The sequence below is a fragment of the Leptonychotes weddellii genome, unplaced genomic scaffold, assembly GCF_054177405.1.
Source record: "Leptonychotes weddellii isolate Sample4059 unplaced genomic scaffold, ASM5417740v2 HiC_scaffold_1783, whole genome shotgun sequence".
Taxonomy (NCBI): Eukaryota; Metazoa; Chordata; class Mammalia; order Carnivora; family Phocidae; genus Leptonychotes; species Leptonychotes weddellii.
In genome coordinates, this window is record NW_027762389.1 from 1 (window position 1) to 13983 (window position 13983).

General features: G+C 41.3%; 1 protein-coding gene across 1 annotated transcript; it reads left to right on the forward strand.

Annotated features, from left to right (window-relative positions):
- Nucleotides 1-979: 979 nt before the first annotated feature.
- On the forward strand, nucleotides 980-11999 carry LOC145715857 (chemokine-like protein TAFA-4). The gene is made up of 2 exons (XM_081810072.1): nucleotides 980-1670; nucleotides 11707-11999. The coding sequence occupies exons 1-2, from the start codon at nucleotides 1418-1420 to the stop codon at nucleotides 11997-11999; spliced, it is 546 nt and encodes a 181-aa protein (XP_081666198.1). The 5' UTR covers nucleotides 980-1417.
- Nucleotides 12000-13983: the final 1984 nt, after the last annotated feature.

A 13983-nucleotide genomic window follows, 5' to 3' on the forward strand; every position in this document is an offset into this window, starting at 1 on the left:
GTGTAACAAATTAGCCCAATTCTTAGAAGCTTAAAACAGTCAACATATATAACTTCACACAGTCTGTCAGTAGCTGAAATCTGGGAGTGTCTTAGCTGGGTGGTCCTGTTTCAGGGTTATCAGACTGACTTTAAGCTGTTGGCTGGTGTTGGAGTCTTTGAAGACTCGACCAGGGCCACTGGACCCACTGAGGGACATTCTACAAAATAACTGGCATGTATTCTTGACAAATGTCAAGGTTAAGAAAGATCAAGGCTAAAAAATACTTTCTGACTAAAGAAGGCTAAAGAAATGTGACAACTAAATACAATATAGGTCCCTGAGTTGGATCCTGAACAAGGGGAATAAAGGCTAGAAAAGACATTATTAGGACAACTGACAAAACTGTAGATCATGTAATAGCATCATGTAAATAGCATTGTATCAGTGTGAAATGTCCTGATTTTGATAATTATGTAAGAGACTGTTTTTATTTTTAGGAAATAACCACTGAAGTGTTACTGAAGGGTCAGGGGGTATCATGTTTGCAAGTTACTCTCAAATGGCTCAGAAAGATATGTGAAAGAGAGTGAATGACAAGACAAAGAGGGTCACGTGTTAACAACAGTGAATCTGGATAAAAGGTCTTAGTTATTGCTGCTGTGACAAATCACCACAAATTTAGTGGCTTGTTTCTGTAGGTCAGAAGTCTGGCACAGTGTAGCTGGATTCTCTGCTCAGAGTCTGACCTCTGGGTTAAAATCAAGGTATCAGCAGGCCTGCATTCCTTTATGGAAGCTCTGGGGAAGAATCTGCTTCCACATGTATTCAGTTTGTTGGCTCAGTTCCTTGTGGGTGTAGGACTGAAGTCACCATTTCCTTGCCTTTTGACCCCCAGATCTTTAAGCCAGCAGTGATGCTTTGAGTCCTTCTCACGTTTTCAATCTGACTTCCCCTTCTGCTCTCTCTCTCTCTGATTTTAAGAGCTCATGTGAGCACATTAGCTCAAGTTCCTTCTCTTAAGATCAACCAGTTAGTAATTTAATTATTTTTATTTTATTTTTTAAAGATTTTATTTATTTGAGAGAGAGAGAGTGTGCAAGCACAAGCAGGGAGAGAAAGGGAGAAGCAGATTCTCCGCTGAGCATGGAGCCTGATGCCGGGCTGGATCCCAGGTACCTGGGATCATGACCTGAGCTGAAGGCAGACGCTTACCTGACTAAGCCACCCAGGAATCCCCCAGTTAGTGATTTAAATTATATCTGCAAAATCTCTTTTGCCATGTAAGTAACATAATGGGTGTGATACCGGGGGTTGAAGGTTCTGGGGGCTGAATTTCTGTCTACCACAGGTTTATAGGAATTTTTCGCACTATTCTTGACACCTTTATAAATATTTGAAATGACATCCAAACAAAAAGTTACAAAGATTCTTAAGCATGGTGCAGGAAGCTGGAAAATGTGGTCATGGTATCATTCACATACTTTGTAGCTTCATTTTTTTCCTGACAGCACTGGGTCTGTTTTATCCATCAGGTCACCACCAAATCAAGCAAGGGACCTGTGAGGTGGTCGCTGTCCACAGGTGCTGTAACAAGAACCGCATAGAAGAGCGATCACAAACAGTCAAGTGCTCCTGCTTCCCAGGGCAGGTTGCTGGCACAACGCGGGCTCAGCCTTCTTGCGTTGAAGGTAAGACCTTTCTGGTCAGTTTCTCTACTCTTGCAAAAGTATGTAAAACCACCAACAACCTCCTTGCTTTACTGTCTTTTCAACTCAAAGAAAACTAGGCTGCTTCCAGGTTAGCGTTGCTCCAAAAGTGAACATCATTGTAACTCCACACATTGCTTGGTGCATAAGGTAAGTTATTAATGATATTTCTCAAGGGGTCCTGATGGGAGAGTTCTATTACTAGACAATCAGGAAGATATACTTTGATTTTTTTTTTTTCCTTCCCCAGCTGTCTTTCCAAATCTTATCCATCAAAGCACTTGCTTCCCTAGATACACTTTTCTCCCTGATTTCAAGCTCTCAACTCAAAAGCGATTAGCAGCTTATTTTTCCTCACCTCATTTTTAATGTTACAGACTGATATTCTCTTTATTTCTAGTTTACTATCTTAACAAACATTTATAAAACATCTCCTTTGGAGCAACTTCCCTGAGAACAGTTTGGGATCACATGTCATTTATTTGTTGTCTCCAAATCCCCTCGCAGAGTACTGTGCCAATGGGTTTTTAAAAAAATGAATGAATGTTGATGGGTTGTAGGTAGAGGGCTGGGATAGATTCCTTTTGATGCCTCTGGCGTCTTGTAGCACACACCTTGTTAGAAACAAGTTATCAGTCCCCAGGGGCAGAGATACATGAGGTTAAGCCTTGTAGCACTTTCTCCACAGTGCCATGAAAACTTCCTAAACATGAATGCTTCCTGTCTTATTTGATGCATGTCTAAAGGTCAGCTATTAGAATAAACCTGTGCATTCTTAACTCCAGAATCACACAATCAAGAATAGTAATTGACCCATATCCCGCCTCCCTGACCAAACACAGGCACAAATTTATGGTCTGTATGATCACTAGTGGTATGTATCACTGTGAAAGCTGGAAAGTGAATATGGTCAACTTACCATCTACAGTTCCTCCCAGAAACCCTAGGGGCCGAATGCATTGCTGAATTCAGATTTTTTAAAGGTAGCATAGTACATACAGCAACTGTTTCCTCACAAACCTAATGTGTTTTCTGGTTGTACCCCATAGTCACAGATGCTAATATTTCTACAATGAACTATGTAGAATATTCTTGCAGAATGGGATAGGGCAAGAATTAGAAGCTCATGTTAAATCCGGTTTTGCCGCCATCGTACAGAAGTCCTGTCCATTTTCAGAGCTTTTTGGATTTGGGGATCACAGATAAAGGATTGTGGATCTATAAAAAAAGATGAAGATTTTTAGCATTTAAAAAAAAGACATTTTTTAAAAAAGATTTTATTTATTTGACACAGAGAGAGAGAGAGAGCGTGCACACAAGCAGAGGGAGGAGCAAAGGGAGAAGCAGACTCCCCGCTGAGCAGGGAGCCCAATGGGGCTCAATCTGAGGACCCTGGGAATCATGACCTGAGCCAAAGGCAGACTCTTAACTGACTGAGCCATCCAGGTGTCCCAAAAAAAGACATTGCAAAGAAATTTGCTAAGTTCTATCTCTCCAGCTGGGACAGCTGAGCATATTTATTTCCTCCGTCAATTGAATCCAAACCACACCTATTTTGTCCCCTTGGTCTGTCTCAGATTCTCTGTGTTGCCATCACCTGCAGTCTAGGGGCTCACATTACATTCTGCCAAGCTTACTACTCCAGTCTCCCATTCTCTCCCCTGAGCCTTCTACAGAAGCAGAACTCATCATATCATTGCCGTATTTAAAACCACCCTTCAGTGACTTCCCACCATCTTTAAAATAAAATCCAAGTTCTTTACCATGGCTTATGAAGCCTTGCATAGTTTTAACTCTCTCCCTCCTCTTTCAACTACACTACCCCCGTCCAAGTGGGGGCATTTACGTTCTTTTAGATCTCCACACTCCTACCTATATCCTTTACCTGAATCATTGCCGTCTTCCCCACAATACATATTTTGTCTACTTGATTCCTATTTTCCTTCCATATCTGCTGTATGCTCTTGTATCTCCCTGTACTTCTAGTTCATGACCTGTATGCCATTATGTTTTAAGATCTTTCTGAATGTGTGCCTTCCCATTAGTCTGTAGGTTGCTTAAGGATGGAAACTGAGTCTCTTATTTCTCCCCACCCTCCCCACCCCAACTGTCTAGTGCATGAATGACTTTGAGCACAGGGGAGAACTGATTCATTTTCAGTAATCACAGATTGTTTTCAAATTCATGGTACCAACTGTGTTTGCTTGCTCTGTGGATTTTAAACTCCTTCAAGAACTTAAGAACTTAGGAATTATAAACTTTCTACTCTATCCATCATAGAATCTTTAGATATAAAAAGCCTTAGACATTTATCTCAGAGCACTTTTATCAGCATCTGGAAAGTATAGATGGTGTGGCAATTAAATTTACTATCTTTCTCTTAGTAAAGGAAATATTAATACCTTGTCCTCCAGTAGCTTGTTTTATATACATTTATTATGTGGTCCAAATCCCCTTTGGGCACCACTGTAAGAATAACTGCGTATCTGTTTGGTCAATCCATTTGTTTTTGTATATTTGTGTATTTAAGATAGGTCTCTAGAAAATGTGGTACATTTTAATATGAATGTGTTTTACCTAAATGGTATCACATTGTATATTTCTTAATCCAACCAGCTCTCAATATTAAGTTGTGGAGATCTTTGTGTGCTAGTACATACTGACCTATTGTGTTTATTTTTTTAATTGCTCCATAACATTCCATTGTATGGATAGGTTATAATTTGTTTAGCCATTCCTTTACTGAAGGACATTTTAGTTGTGTCTGTGTCATAACAGACTCCTAGGCTAACTAAATGATTTCCTTAGTGTTATAGGATCAGTAAGTGATAGAGATCAATGATTTAGTGTCTGAGCCGAGTCTGTGCAGTGGAAGGTTCTGTGATGATGTACATATTCTTTCTGTATATCCTTAGCTCTATGTGTTGATGCCCATGTGCCCAGTATAATTGGTAACCACTAACCACATGTGACTAGTGAGCATTCGAGATGTGCCGGGTATGAATTTAAATATAAATGGGAACTTAAGACTAAAAGCTTCTCTGTCGGACGGTGCAGGATCAGCTTTATGTACCTATGTAACTTATGAGTACTACATTTGTAGCCAGAGAATACCCAAACTCTGAAGGATAGGCTTGTGATTCTATCTTAATATTTGTATCCCCTGAACCTAGCAGAGCCTGGCAAACAGTCGGTGTTCAATAAATGTTTATTGGATCAAAGTCAGAGGAGATGTGGAAAGTTGTCGTTTAGACTCTAGTTAGGATGTATGTCTGTTTTCATATCCCCTTTGATCTTCTATTCCTTATCCGAATGTTTCCATTAGGGCTTTTTAGCATTATCCCATAATAATCTTTATCCCATAATAATTATGCAGTATCATGCTGCTAGTTGGCTTGTGGAAAGACCTAGTCTCTGCTGGTAAGTTCCTCTTATCTTATTTGTCAATAAGAATGTGGAGAGGATCTAAAATATAACATTCACTTGATTTACATTTAAATTAAAACAAAGGCGAGGAGACATTGGAGCGGGGCACTAATTAATGTTGGCATAGAAAGTGGAATATCCTTATGCGTTTCTGCTAATCCACAGCAGAGATACTTATCTAGTGTTTTCATTGCTTTTCCATAAAATCATAGCTTTTATTAGTTAAAAAGGGAAAATAATTAGTTGGTTTTTGTCCTCCAATTTTTTGGATATAATTAACTTATAAAGCCCTCCTGTATTATGGAAATGTGCTGTACTCCACATTTGGGATTTGGGAGGAGGGGTGGGGAAGTACTTGATTAAACTTGTGGTTACTTGGGTCCTACAACAGACAATTGTGTAGCTGGTAAGCACGTTCCCTTTTGAATCTTTGACTGGTATATATACAAGGAACTGTATTCTCCACATTTATCAAAATACCACTCTGTAGAGATAATGCTGAATGGTTTATGATAAAACGAGATAAATGCGTAGTACGATGAAGCTTCATTTATTTTGTTAGAGTGAATGCTTTCTAAACATTGGGTTTAAAAAAGACTGATAAAAGCTGAGGAATGGGAAGCAGCTGCTTTTTAAAGCTATTTGTTTTCTTTGGCTGATGGCTGAATTTGTGTTCTGAGATGTCAGAAATCACTTAGTGAAGGCCGAGAGTTCCCATTCGTACTGCAGACAACTGATGTGGTTTTTATGGACTGTGTGATGAGGTACGGAGTCGGTCTTCAAGATGGGGTTTCACAGAGCTGTGTGACTGGGTGTGTTCTCTGTGCCACTTGCAAGATCAAGTGGTTTTCAGGGCTTTTCCCCGTGGTGATCAGGTGAATGACAGAGAAGTGTACTTTGCAAAAGCACTGGGGGAGGTGGAAGGATGCACCTTGCATACGTCGGTTCATGGAGTTTTAATGTAGCACATTGTGCCCGGCATGTCCGAGATGCCGGGGGATAGGATGCTAATTAGACTCAGGTCTTGCTTTCCCGCAACAAACTCGAGATAATGAAGGTACTTGAAGAGAGAGCAGAGAAGCGGTCAGAGACGGTGTCCCATGAGAAGCAGTGGGTCTGGTTTTACCAGGCAGGAGGGAACTAAGTGGTAAAGCATGTACTAACGAGTAGGGGCAAGCGTGAGAATAAGTGTCTCTGTCGGGCTCTGAAGTGGTCGAAGACAAGGCTGGAGATGTAGACAGAGCCTTTGCTCTTAGAGACTTTCCATCAACTCAGATTGTAGGATTAATTCCTGCGTTCTGGGAATTTATATTCAAGGAATAGCGGATGAAGGAGAGTAGACCAGTAAGAAAGGGTATTAAGTGCTATCAGCAAAGTTCATATCCAATCCCCGAAGATTCCTGAAAAGGAAAAATGGGATCTCTGAATTTGCCAGGTCAGGTAGTTTGTCAGCATAGGTTTCAGGGTGAGCCCTGGAGTAGCCAGGATTTGTGTGTGGGAGAGAGAGCAGTGAGACTGAGCCAGAGAAAGTGAGATTCAGAGAGAGAATATGCACATTCTCGCCTTGTAGGCTTGCCCACAATGGAGGCTCCAGGAGGGAAGAGAAGGAATAGAGGTGGCATTGTGTTTACCACGTATTAAGGTTTATGAGGTCTGGTGAACTAGCTCAGCCTCTCATCCGGGGCTGAGTACATCCCAATGTACATGACTGTAGATTAATTTTTTTTAAAGATTTATTTATTTGAGAGAGAGGGAGAATGAACAGGGGGGGGGGAGGACAGAGGGGGAGAGAGAGGGACAAGCCGGCTCCCCGCAGAGCAGGGAGCCCGATGCGGGGCTCGATCCCAGGACCCTGAGATCATGACCCGAGCCAAAGGCAGACGCCTAACCAACTGAGCCCCCCAGGCACCCCGATTAATGTTTCTTAACCAGGGGTGATTTTGGCCACCCTAGGGATATTTGACAATGTCTGGAACCACTTCGGGGTGTTAAACTGGGGGAGAGGGTGCTACTGGCATCTAAAGGGTAGAGGCTTAAGATGCTGGTCACTATGGTACAAGGTGCAGGATAGACTCCTACAGTCAAGAATTACCCAGCCTCTAAAGTGCTAAGGTCAAGAAACTGCCTTACGGGCAGGTCATGGCTGGGGAGGGTTGTACTTGTGTGAGCTCACACTTTGTGGAAAAGACAAACCTAAATTACAAAAGATCATTCTGTACCTATTTATCCACAGCCTCACTCAGTACTCTGTAGAAATAACAATACCTTGTTATGTGTGAAGTGTGTGAACAAGTAAAATGTTCCTTTAACAAAAAATCATGTTCTCAGGACTACTTCTTTGCATGATACCTGGGTCAGGTTGGAATGGCTTCTTTTCTTGAAATAACAAAAATTAGCAGGTCTCCTTCCTCCCCCCACCCCTGGCCTATCTTTATTTAAAGTTAACAAATGGCTTAATGTTAATTTGCAAAGAAAATCTTGAAAGAACACTGTTAAGAGCAAATCAGCTAAATTATCTGAAAATCTCAGAGCATATTTTTGTGATTGTTTCCATTTTTAAGACCGTATATATTCTAGGAAGATGTGTTCATCTTTCGGTCTGTACCTTCAGTGTAAAAATACGCTTTTCTTTAGAAAAGCCTTAACTCTGTAAATGCAATGAAACGAGGTCAAAAAAATGAAAGACCAACTCCTGAGAAGTGAGCCTGGTGTTGGTCTTACTCGAAGGTGGGTTTATAGAAATAGCTATATGAATACATCTTGTGTTTTATTTCATGGAATAATGTTTAATTGGGACAAGGGATAGAAAAAAAATCTCCATCTATTTTATACAACAGAGAGTACAGAAAATGCACCAAGAGCAAGATAGCTAATTGGTCCCATTACATTTTCACCTAGAAAACAACATCACAGAAAACACTAGTCACTACCATAAAACCAGAGTTTCACTGTTTTTTTTTTTCTTCTTTCTTTCTGCATAAAACTAGAAATTCATTACAGGTTGGCAGCTTGAAGATAGGGATGTTTTGTATTTTCCTAAGGGAGGCATGGGGCTTTCTAAAGAATTTTATTTTAAAAATAGAAGTGACAAGACACTTTCTCATCTCTAGTATATTACGGTATTTTGAACAGGATAAAATAGATACCTCCTACAAACTTATTTTCCTATGGAGACAAGGCTCAGTTAAGTGGGCAGATGTTCTCAAGAGTTACTTTAATAAAATCCTACTTCTGCATCCTTTGTCTCAGCTCAAAGCCCAGCTCAGTAGGCATTCAACACTGGAACTTCTGGGCATTTTAATCACCTTATTCACTGGTGGGTGAAACCCTCAGTTGGTTCTCACCCTTGCTATGAGTTCCTTAGTCAGTTTTTAACGCATAAAGGAATTTGAAACTTTTATTATGGCTACTAGGGTGGCGCTCATTAAGACTTTCTTTTCTGAAAGAACATTTGCTGTTAAGTAAGTACGTCTCTAACACTTGGAGGGCCCCTCTTAAATGTATTCTTCACTCAAATATGAAAATGATTTTTTTTTTTGGCAAATAGAAATATTTTAAATTTCAAGATAGGTTGCTCTTTTAAGGAACCTATTGTGATTCTGTCTTCAGAAAAATCACTCCATATTTTCCAGTTAAATGAAAGAAAACTGGTAAATAATTCTGCAAGAGCTTGATCATACATGCTTTCTTCTTTTGTTTAAATAAATTGAAAGCCTTAAACAAAATACTGTGAAAGTCTTTTAATTTTTCTGTAGTTAAGAATTGGCATAGTTTTTGGTGATGAATGCCTGAATCTTTTTTTCCCCTCAAGCTCCTCTTCTAGATTTGGCATCAGAATGATCTTAGGACCCCATGAGGCCAGTGAGGAAGTATTAGCATTTCTTTGCTGTGAAGTTGACATAGAATGAACCAGATGATTTCCTCTGTAGGGAATTTATTCCCAGATTTCTCACTTTATACCTCAAGTGGTCTCCTTCAGAGTCCTTTCTGTCCCAAATTGTTTACTATCCCCTGTCAGACTAGCTTTCCCAGGCACACAGTTTTCCCTGCCTTATTGCACCCCCTTGTTCAGAAACTTTCCATGGCTCCCTACCCCTTGGGGAATCCAGTCTAATCTGGAGTTGGCATTGAGAGCCGTTGAAGGTTGCTTCTCAGACCACCCACCTTGCTCAACTGGGTCTCCTGGCTTCCAGGTAGGTCACTCCCTGACCCAATGCACTGCGTGCCTTCACTGGGGCAGATCACTTGTCAGCTGCCTGGGCTTCTGTGGAATCCTCCATGTAGCCCTGGCCCCTGTCAAGAGTACATAGGTGCCCACTGCTGAGTGGCAGAGAATCTGCCTAAGGGAACGGTTTTAAAGATAAAAAAAAAAAAGTATTTTAAATTCAGCTGTAACTCTGTGTAAATATAACTTAAGCTCTGTCAACATTTATATAACTTCCACAGTCCTGCAGATGGAATTTTAAATTGAGGGTTGGGAACCATGTCTTATTTATCTTTATATCTACTTGGGATTGGCCTAAGGTATTCAGAAGATAATGAAGGACTTTGAATCTGGTCAAACTCTACGTAGCATATGTTAATCTAACTATTATTATAAGTTGTGGTACAGCAGAAAGACTTGTAGATGCAGAAAAAGAAGTTGATTCTAGTACCTCCTCCCTCATTTTACTCACTTTGTGGAAAGCTCTCGTTTTTATTTCTGGCCATCTGCCCCCTGTTCCTGCTTCTGAAGGTTGTTGAGATAATTGAAAGAGGAACAGTATGTAAAAGGGCCTTGAAAATAACAAAGCTCCATGCAGTGTTGAGGTGGGATTGTTGTAATATCAGTGACTGAAAAGGATACGGCTTTCTCAGATTTCATCCAGCCGTCTCCATCCATCCACTCAAGTTCAGTGGCACTCTCTGACAAAATAAATAACCCATTTAGCTATATTCCTTTCTCCTCAGTGCTGGCACCTTCTGACTTAAATAGCTTATGGTTCTTCTAGATCACAGTTCTAACTCATTGAGGTATGATTGGTTTATCAGATAGAAGCACAGTATTTGGCCGGAATCAGGAACGGTGGTTTTCATGGGGAGTAGACAAAATGTCTAGCCACTTCAGCTGATAATGAAATGTTCCGGCGCCCTAACCATGCCATATTGCATTGGCCTGACAGGAGCAGAGTTTTTATTTTTTATTTTATTTTTTTTAGATTTTTTATTTATTTTCTGACAGAGAGACACAGTGAGAGAGGGAACACAAGCAGGGGGAGTGGGAGAGGGAGAAGCAGGCTTCCCGCGGAGCCAGGAGCCCGATGCGGGGCTCTATCCCAGGACCCTGAGATCATGACCTGAGCCGAAGGCAGACGCTTAACGACTGAGCCACCCAGGTGCCCGGGAGCAGAGTTTTTAATGCATGAGCTTGCTATGTTCCCTGCTTTTGTTACTGTCTCTACACCTCTAGTTGTTTCTCCTACAGATCTCTGGTGTGAGGAAGGGGTGTGACTTTAAGGGTTGAAGAAGGGGCTCTAGCATTAGAATGCCTCTGTCAAAGGGCCTCAGTTTTCTCTCCTCTACAAAATGCAGGAAATACATTTAGCAGGGTGCCTGACCCTCCAGAAAAAATAGCTATTAGGAATTCTCAAGACTTGTTTGAAATGGTAGGCAATGGTAGATGGAATCAAATCCATTGGGGTATTTTTTTTTTTAACCAAAGTGCTGTTATTTCAACAGAAAAACAGGGCTCAACGACCCTCCCCCCTTAACCTACACACCTACCCGCAGCCCCAGATCTCTGATCTATACCATTTGTGAGCTCACCATAGAAACTGAATCACAATCCCTTTGTCCTTTGACTCTGTGGGAATACCCAGGCAAGTTGATAGAGTTTCCTTAACGTGTCTTCATCTGCCTCCAAACCCAGAGAATTTTCTGCTTCCTCATCTTATTGGCAGATGGCAGCAGAGATGATGGGATAAGGGGGAGAGGGCATTCACAGGTGAGATCGCGAGTCTAGAATGTGGGCAAGTGAGGGAGTGCCACGCTCTTCCACCTTCACTTGGCTTCTGGTTGTTGAATTCAAGGTGTTACTCACCACTTGCTGGAACGGCATGGAGAGGTGAATGACTCTGTGATGGAAATGCTGACTGTTTTGGGTTGTGCTCCGACAACAGAGAGCATCAAATGTAACAACTTGGCCAGGTTTGCGTCCACCATTGGAGCCTACAAAATGATGACCACAGCAATAGCTAACATTTTCTGACAACCTAGTGCCTGGCCCCTGGTTAGCAGAGAGTTTGATATGGATTAGCTCTATCCTCTTGACATCTGTGGCGAGCTTCTATTATTATCCCCAATTTACAGATGAAGAAATTGAGGCCAAGAGGAGTTAAATAACTCGTCGAAGGTCATTGGAAAAAAAAAAAATCCAGGCATGCTGCAAAGCTTGGTATCTTACTCTTACCTAAGCATAATTCTTTAAATTTACTTACTGTGAAATAGTTCTTACTAACAATCTTTGAAGTCAGTATATTGATCCGTATGAGCTTTGTTGTCCATAGTTGGAGGAAGCAACTATCACAAACATTATGTGGCCTTTGTCTTACAGCTTCCATCGTGATTCAGAAATGGTGGTGTCACATGAATCCTTGCTTGGAAGGAGAGGATTGTAAAGTGCTGCCAGATTACTCAGGTTGGTCCTGTAGCAGTGGCAATAAAGTCAAAACTACAAAGGCAAGTATAGACACATGCAATTCGCCTTTACAACTTCCGCAGATTATTAACTATGTGGTTTTCCCCCCTTCCTTTTATCCTGGCACCACGGCATTATTTTATGTTGAGCCACCCTATTACTTTGGCCTTTTGAAAAGCCCATTTCTGAATATTGCCCTTTATGTCTGATTTTACAGAGCAGTGATTTGGGGGATGAACTTGTTATTTTAGGCAGGGCCACGAAATTCATTACAGCTCCTTCAAGAGCCCAGTTTAAAATAAAGGGATCGGAGTTGACAGGCCAGCGTATCAAAACAGCATGGCGAGGTTCCACACACAGTTGACTTGCTGAGGGAGGGATACTTCCTGGGAGGAGTTTTAATAGGTGGAGACTCAAATTCAAGGTGTCACAAATCAAGAGTTGCCTCCCCCCAGTGATCCTCTGTCCAGGCCACCCTATCTCAGAAGAGTACCGCCATACACCCAGTTCTTGAGCCAGAAATCTCTCTGCCTTAAAGTCCCCATGTCCCATCTATTATTGGTCCTTGGGACTGTTCCTCCCAACTCCCTCCTTGAGTGTGTGTCACCATCCTTACAACAGGGCCCCTGTCCCCACCATGTCTCATCTGGAGGACTGAGCTGCTGCCTCATTCTCCACACGATGACTCCCATCACTTTTGTGAAATGAGATCTTCTAAGCTAGTCTGTCTCTCTTGCTACACTGGTCTTGTCAGTCTGGTGCTTCACGAAGGGAGGTGGCTTGGTGGGTTATTTACTCTTTTTTTTCCCCCCGTTTCAGCCTTCTGTTGGTACCTCTTACCATGGTGCCTTTGTGGTTGCAAAGGAAGGTGTTCTTCATGGAACGTGCTTCCCTCCTTTCTTTTCTACTTCACCATTATTTCTTCAGAGTCCGTCACTGATTGGATTTGTGTCTTGTGTATCTCTGAGCATTGATTATGGTTCTACTTTACATGGCAGGGTGTCCTGAGGTGCTTAGCACCTAGAGCTTTTTCTCTAGAAGAGACCTATGAGGTCAGGCCCCATGTTTGCAGTGACCTTGATAGTCCCATAATAAAAGATTACATTTAGAACAAATGGTAACATTTTATAGAAAACTGTAAATGTAAATTTTAGCTGACATCAAATACAAAATTAATAGTACAGTAAGTCAGACGATTAGTTACCTGGTTAAAATCATAATTTCAAACTCAAAACTATTTAACATTAATTGTAAACTTTTTGTAAGTAATATAAAGATGACTGGGATAAATAACCTGATACAGGCATATCTCATTTTACTGTGCTTTGCATAGACTGTTTTTTGTTTTTGTTTTACAACTTGGTTTGTGGCAACCCTGTATCAAGCAAGTGTATTGGCATTTGCATTGGCTCATTTAGTGTTTCTGTGTCACATTTTGGTAATTCTTGCAATATTTCAAAACTTTTCATTACTTGTTATGGTTATCAGCGATCTTTGGTGGTACTATTATAATTTTAGGGTGGCAGCCCTGTAAGATGGCAAACTTAATATGCACACCTATGTGTTCTCTTCCCCTGTCTATCTTCCTCTCCTGGGCCTCCTTATTTCCCGAGATACAACAATATTGAAATGAGGCCAATTAACAAACCTACACGGGCCTGTAAGTGTTCCAGTGAAAGGAAGAATCACATGTCTCTCACTTTAAGTCAAAAGCTAGAAATGATTAAGCTTAGTCAGGAGGCCTTGTTCAAAAGTCGAGATAGACCCAGGTCTAGGCCTCTTGCACCAAACGATTAGCCAAGCTGTGAATGCAAAGGAAAAAGCCATGAAGGAAATCTTAAAATACTCCAGTGAACACACAAATGATAAGAAAGGGAAACAGCGGCGCCTGGGTGGCTCAGTCGTTAAGCGTCTGCCTTCGGCTCAGGTCATGATCCCAGGGTCCTGGGATCGAGTCCCACATCGGGCTCCCTGCTCGGCAGGAAGCCTGCTTCTCCCTCCCCCACCCCCCTGCTTGTGTTCCCTCTCTCGCTGTGTCTCTCTCTGTCAAATAAATAAAAAATAAAATCTTTAAAAAAAAAAAAAAGAAAAAAAAAGAAAGGGAAACAGCCTTTTTTGCCCATATGAAGAATGTTTCAGTGGTCTGGATAAAAGATCAACCAAGCCACAACATTTCCTTAAACCAAAGCCTGA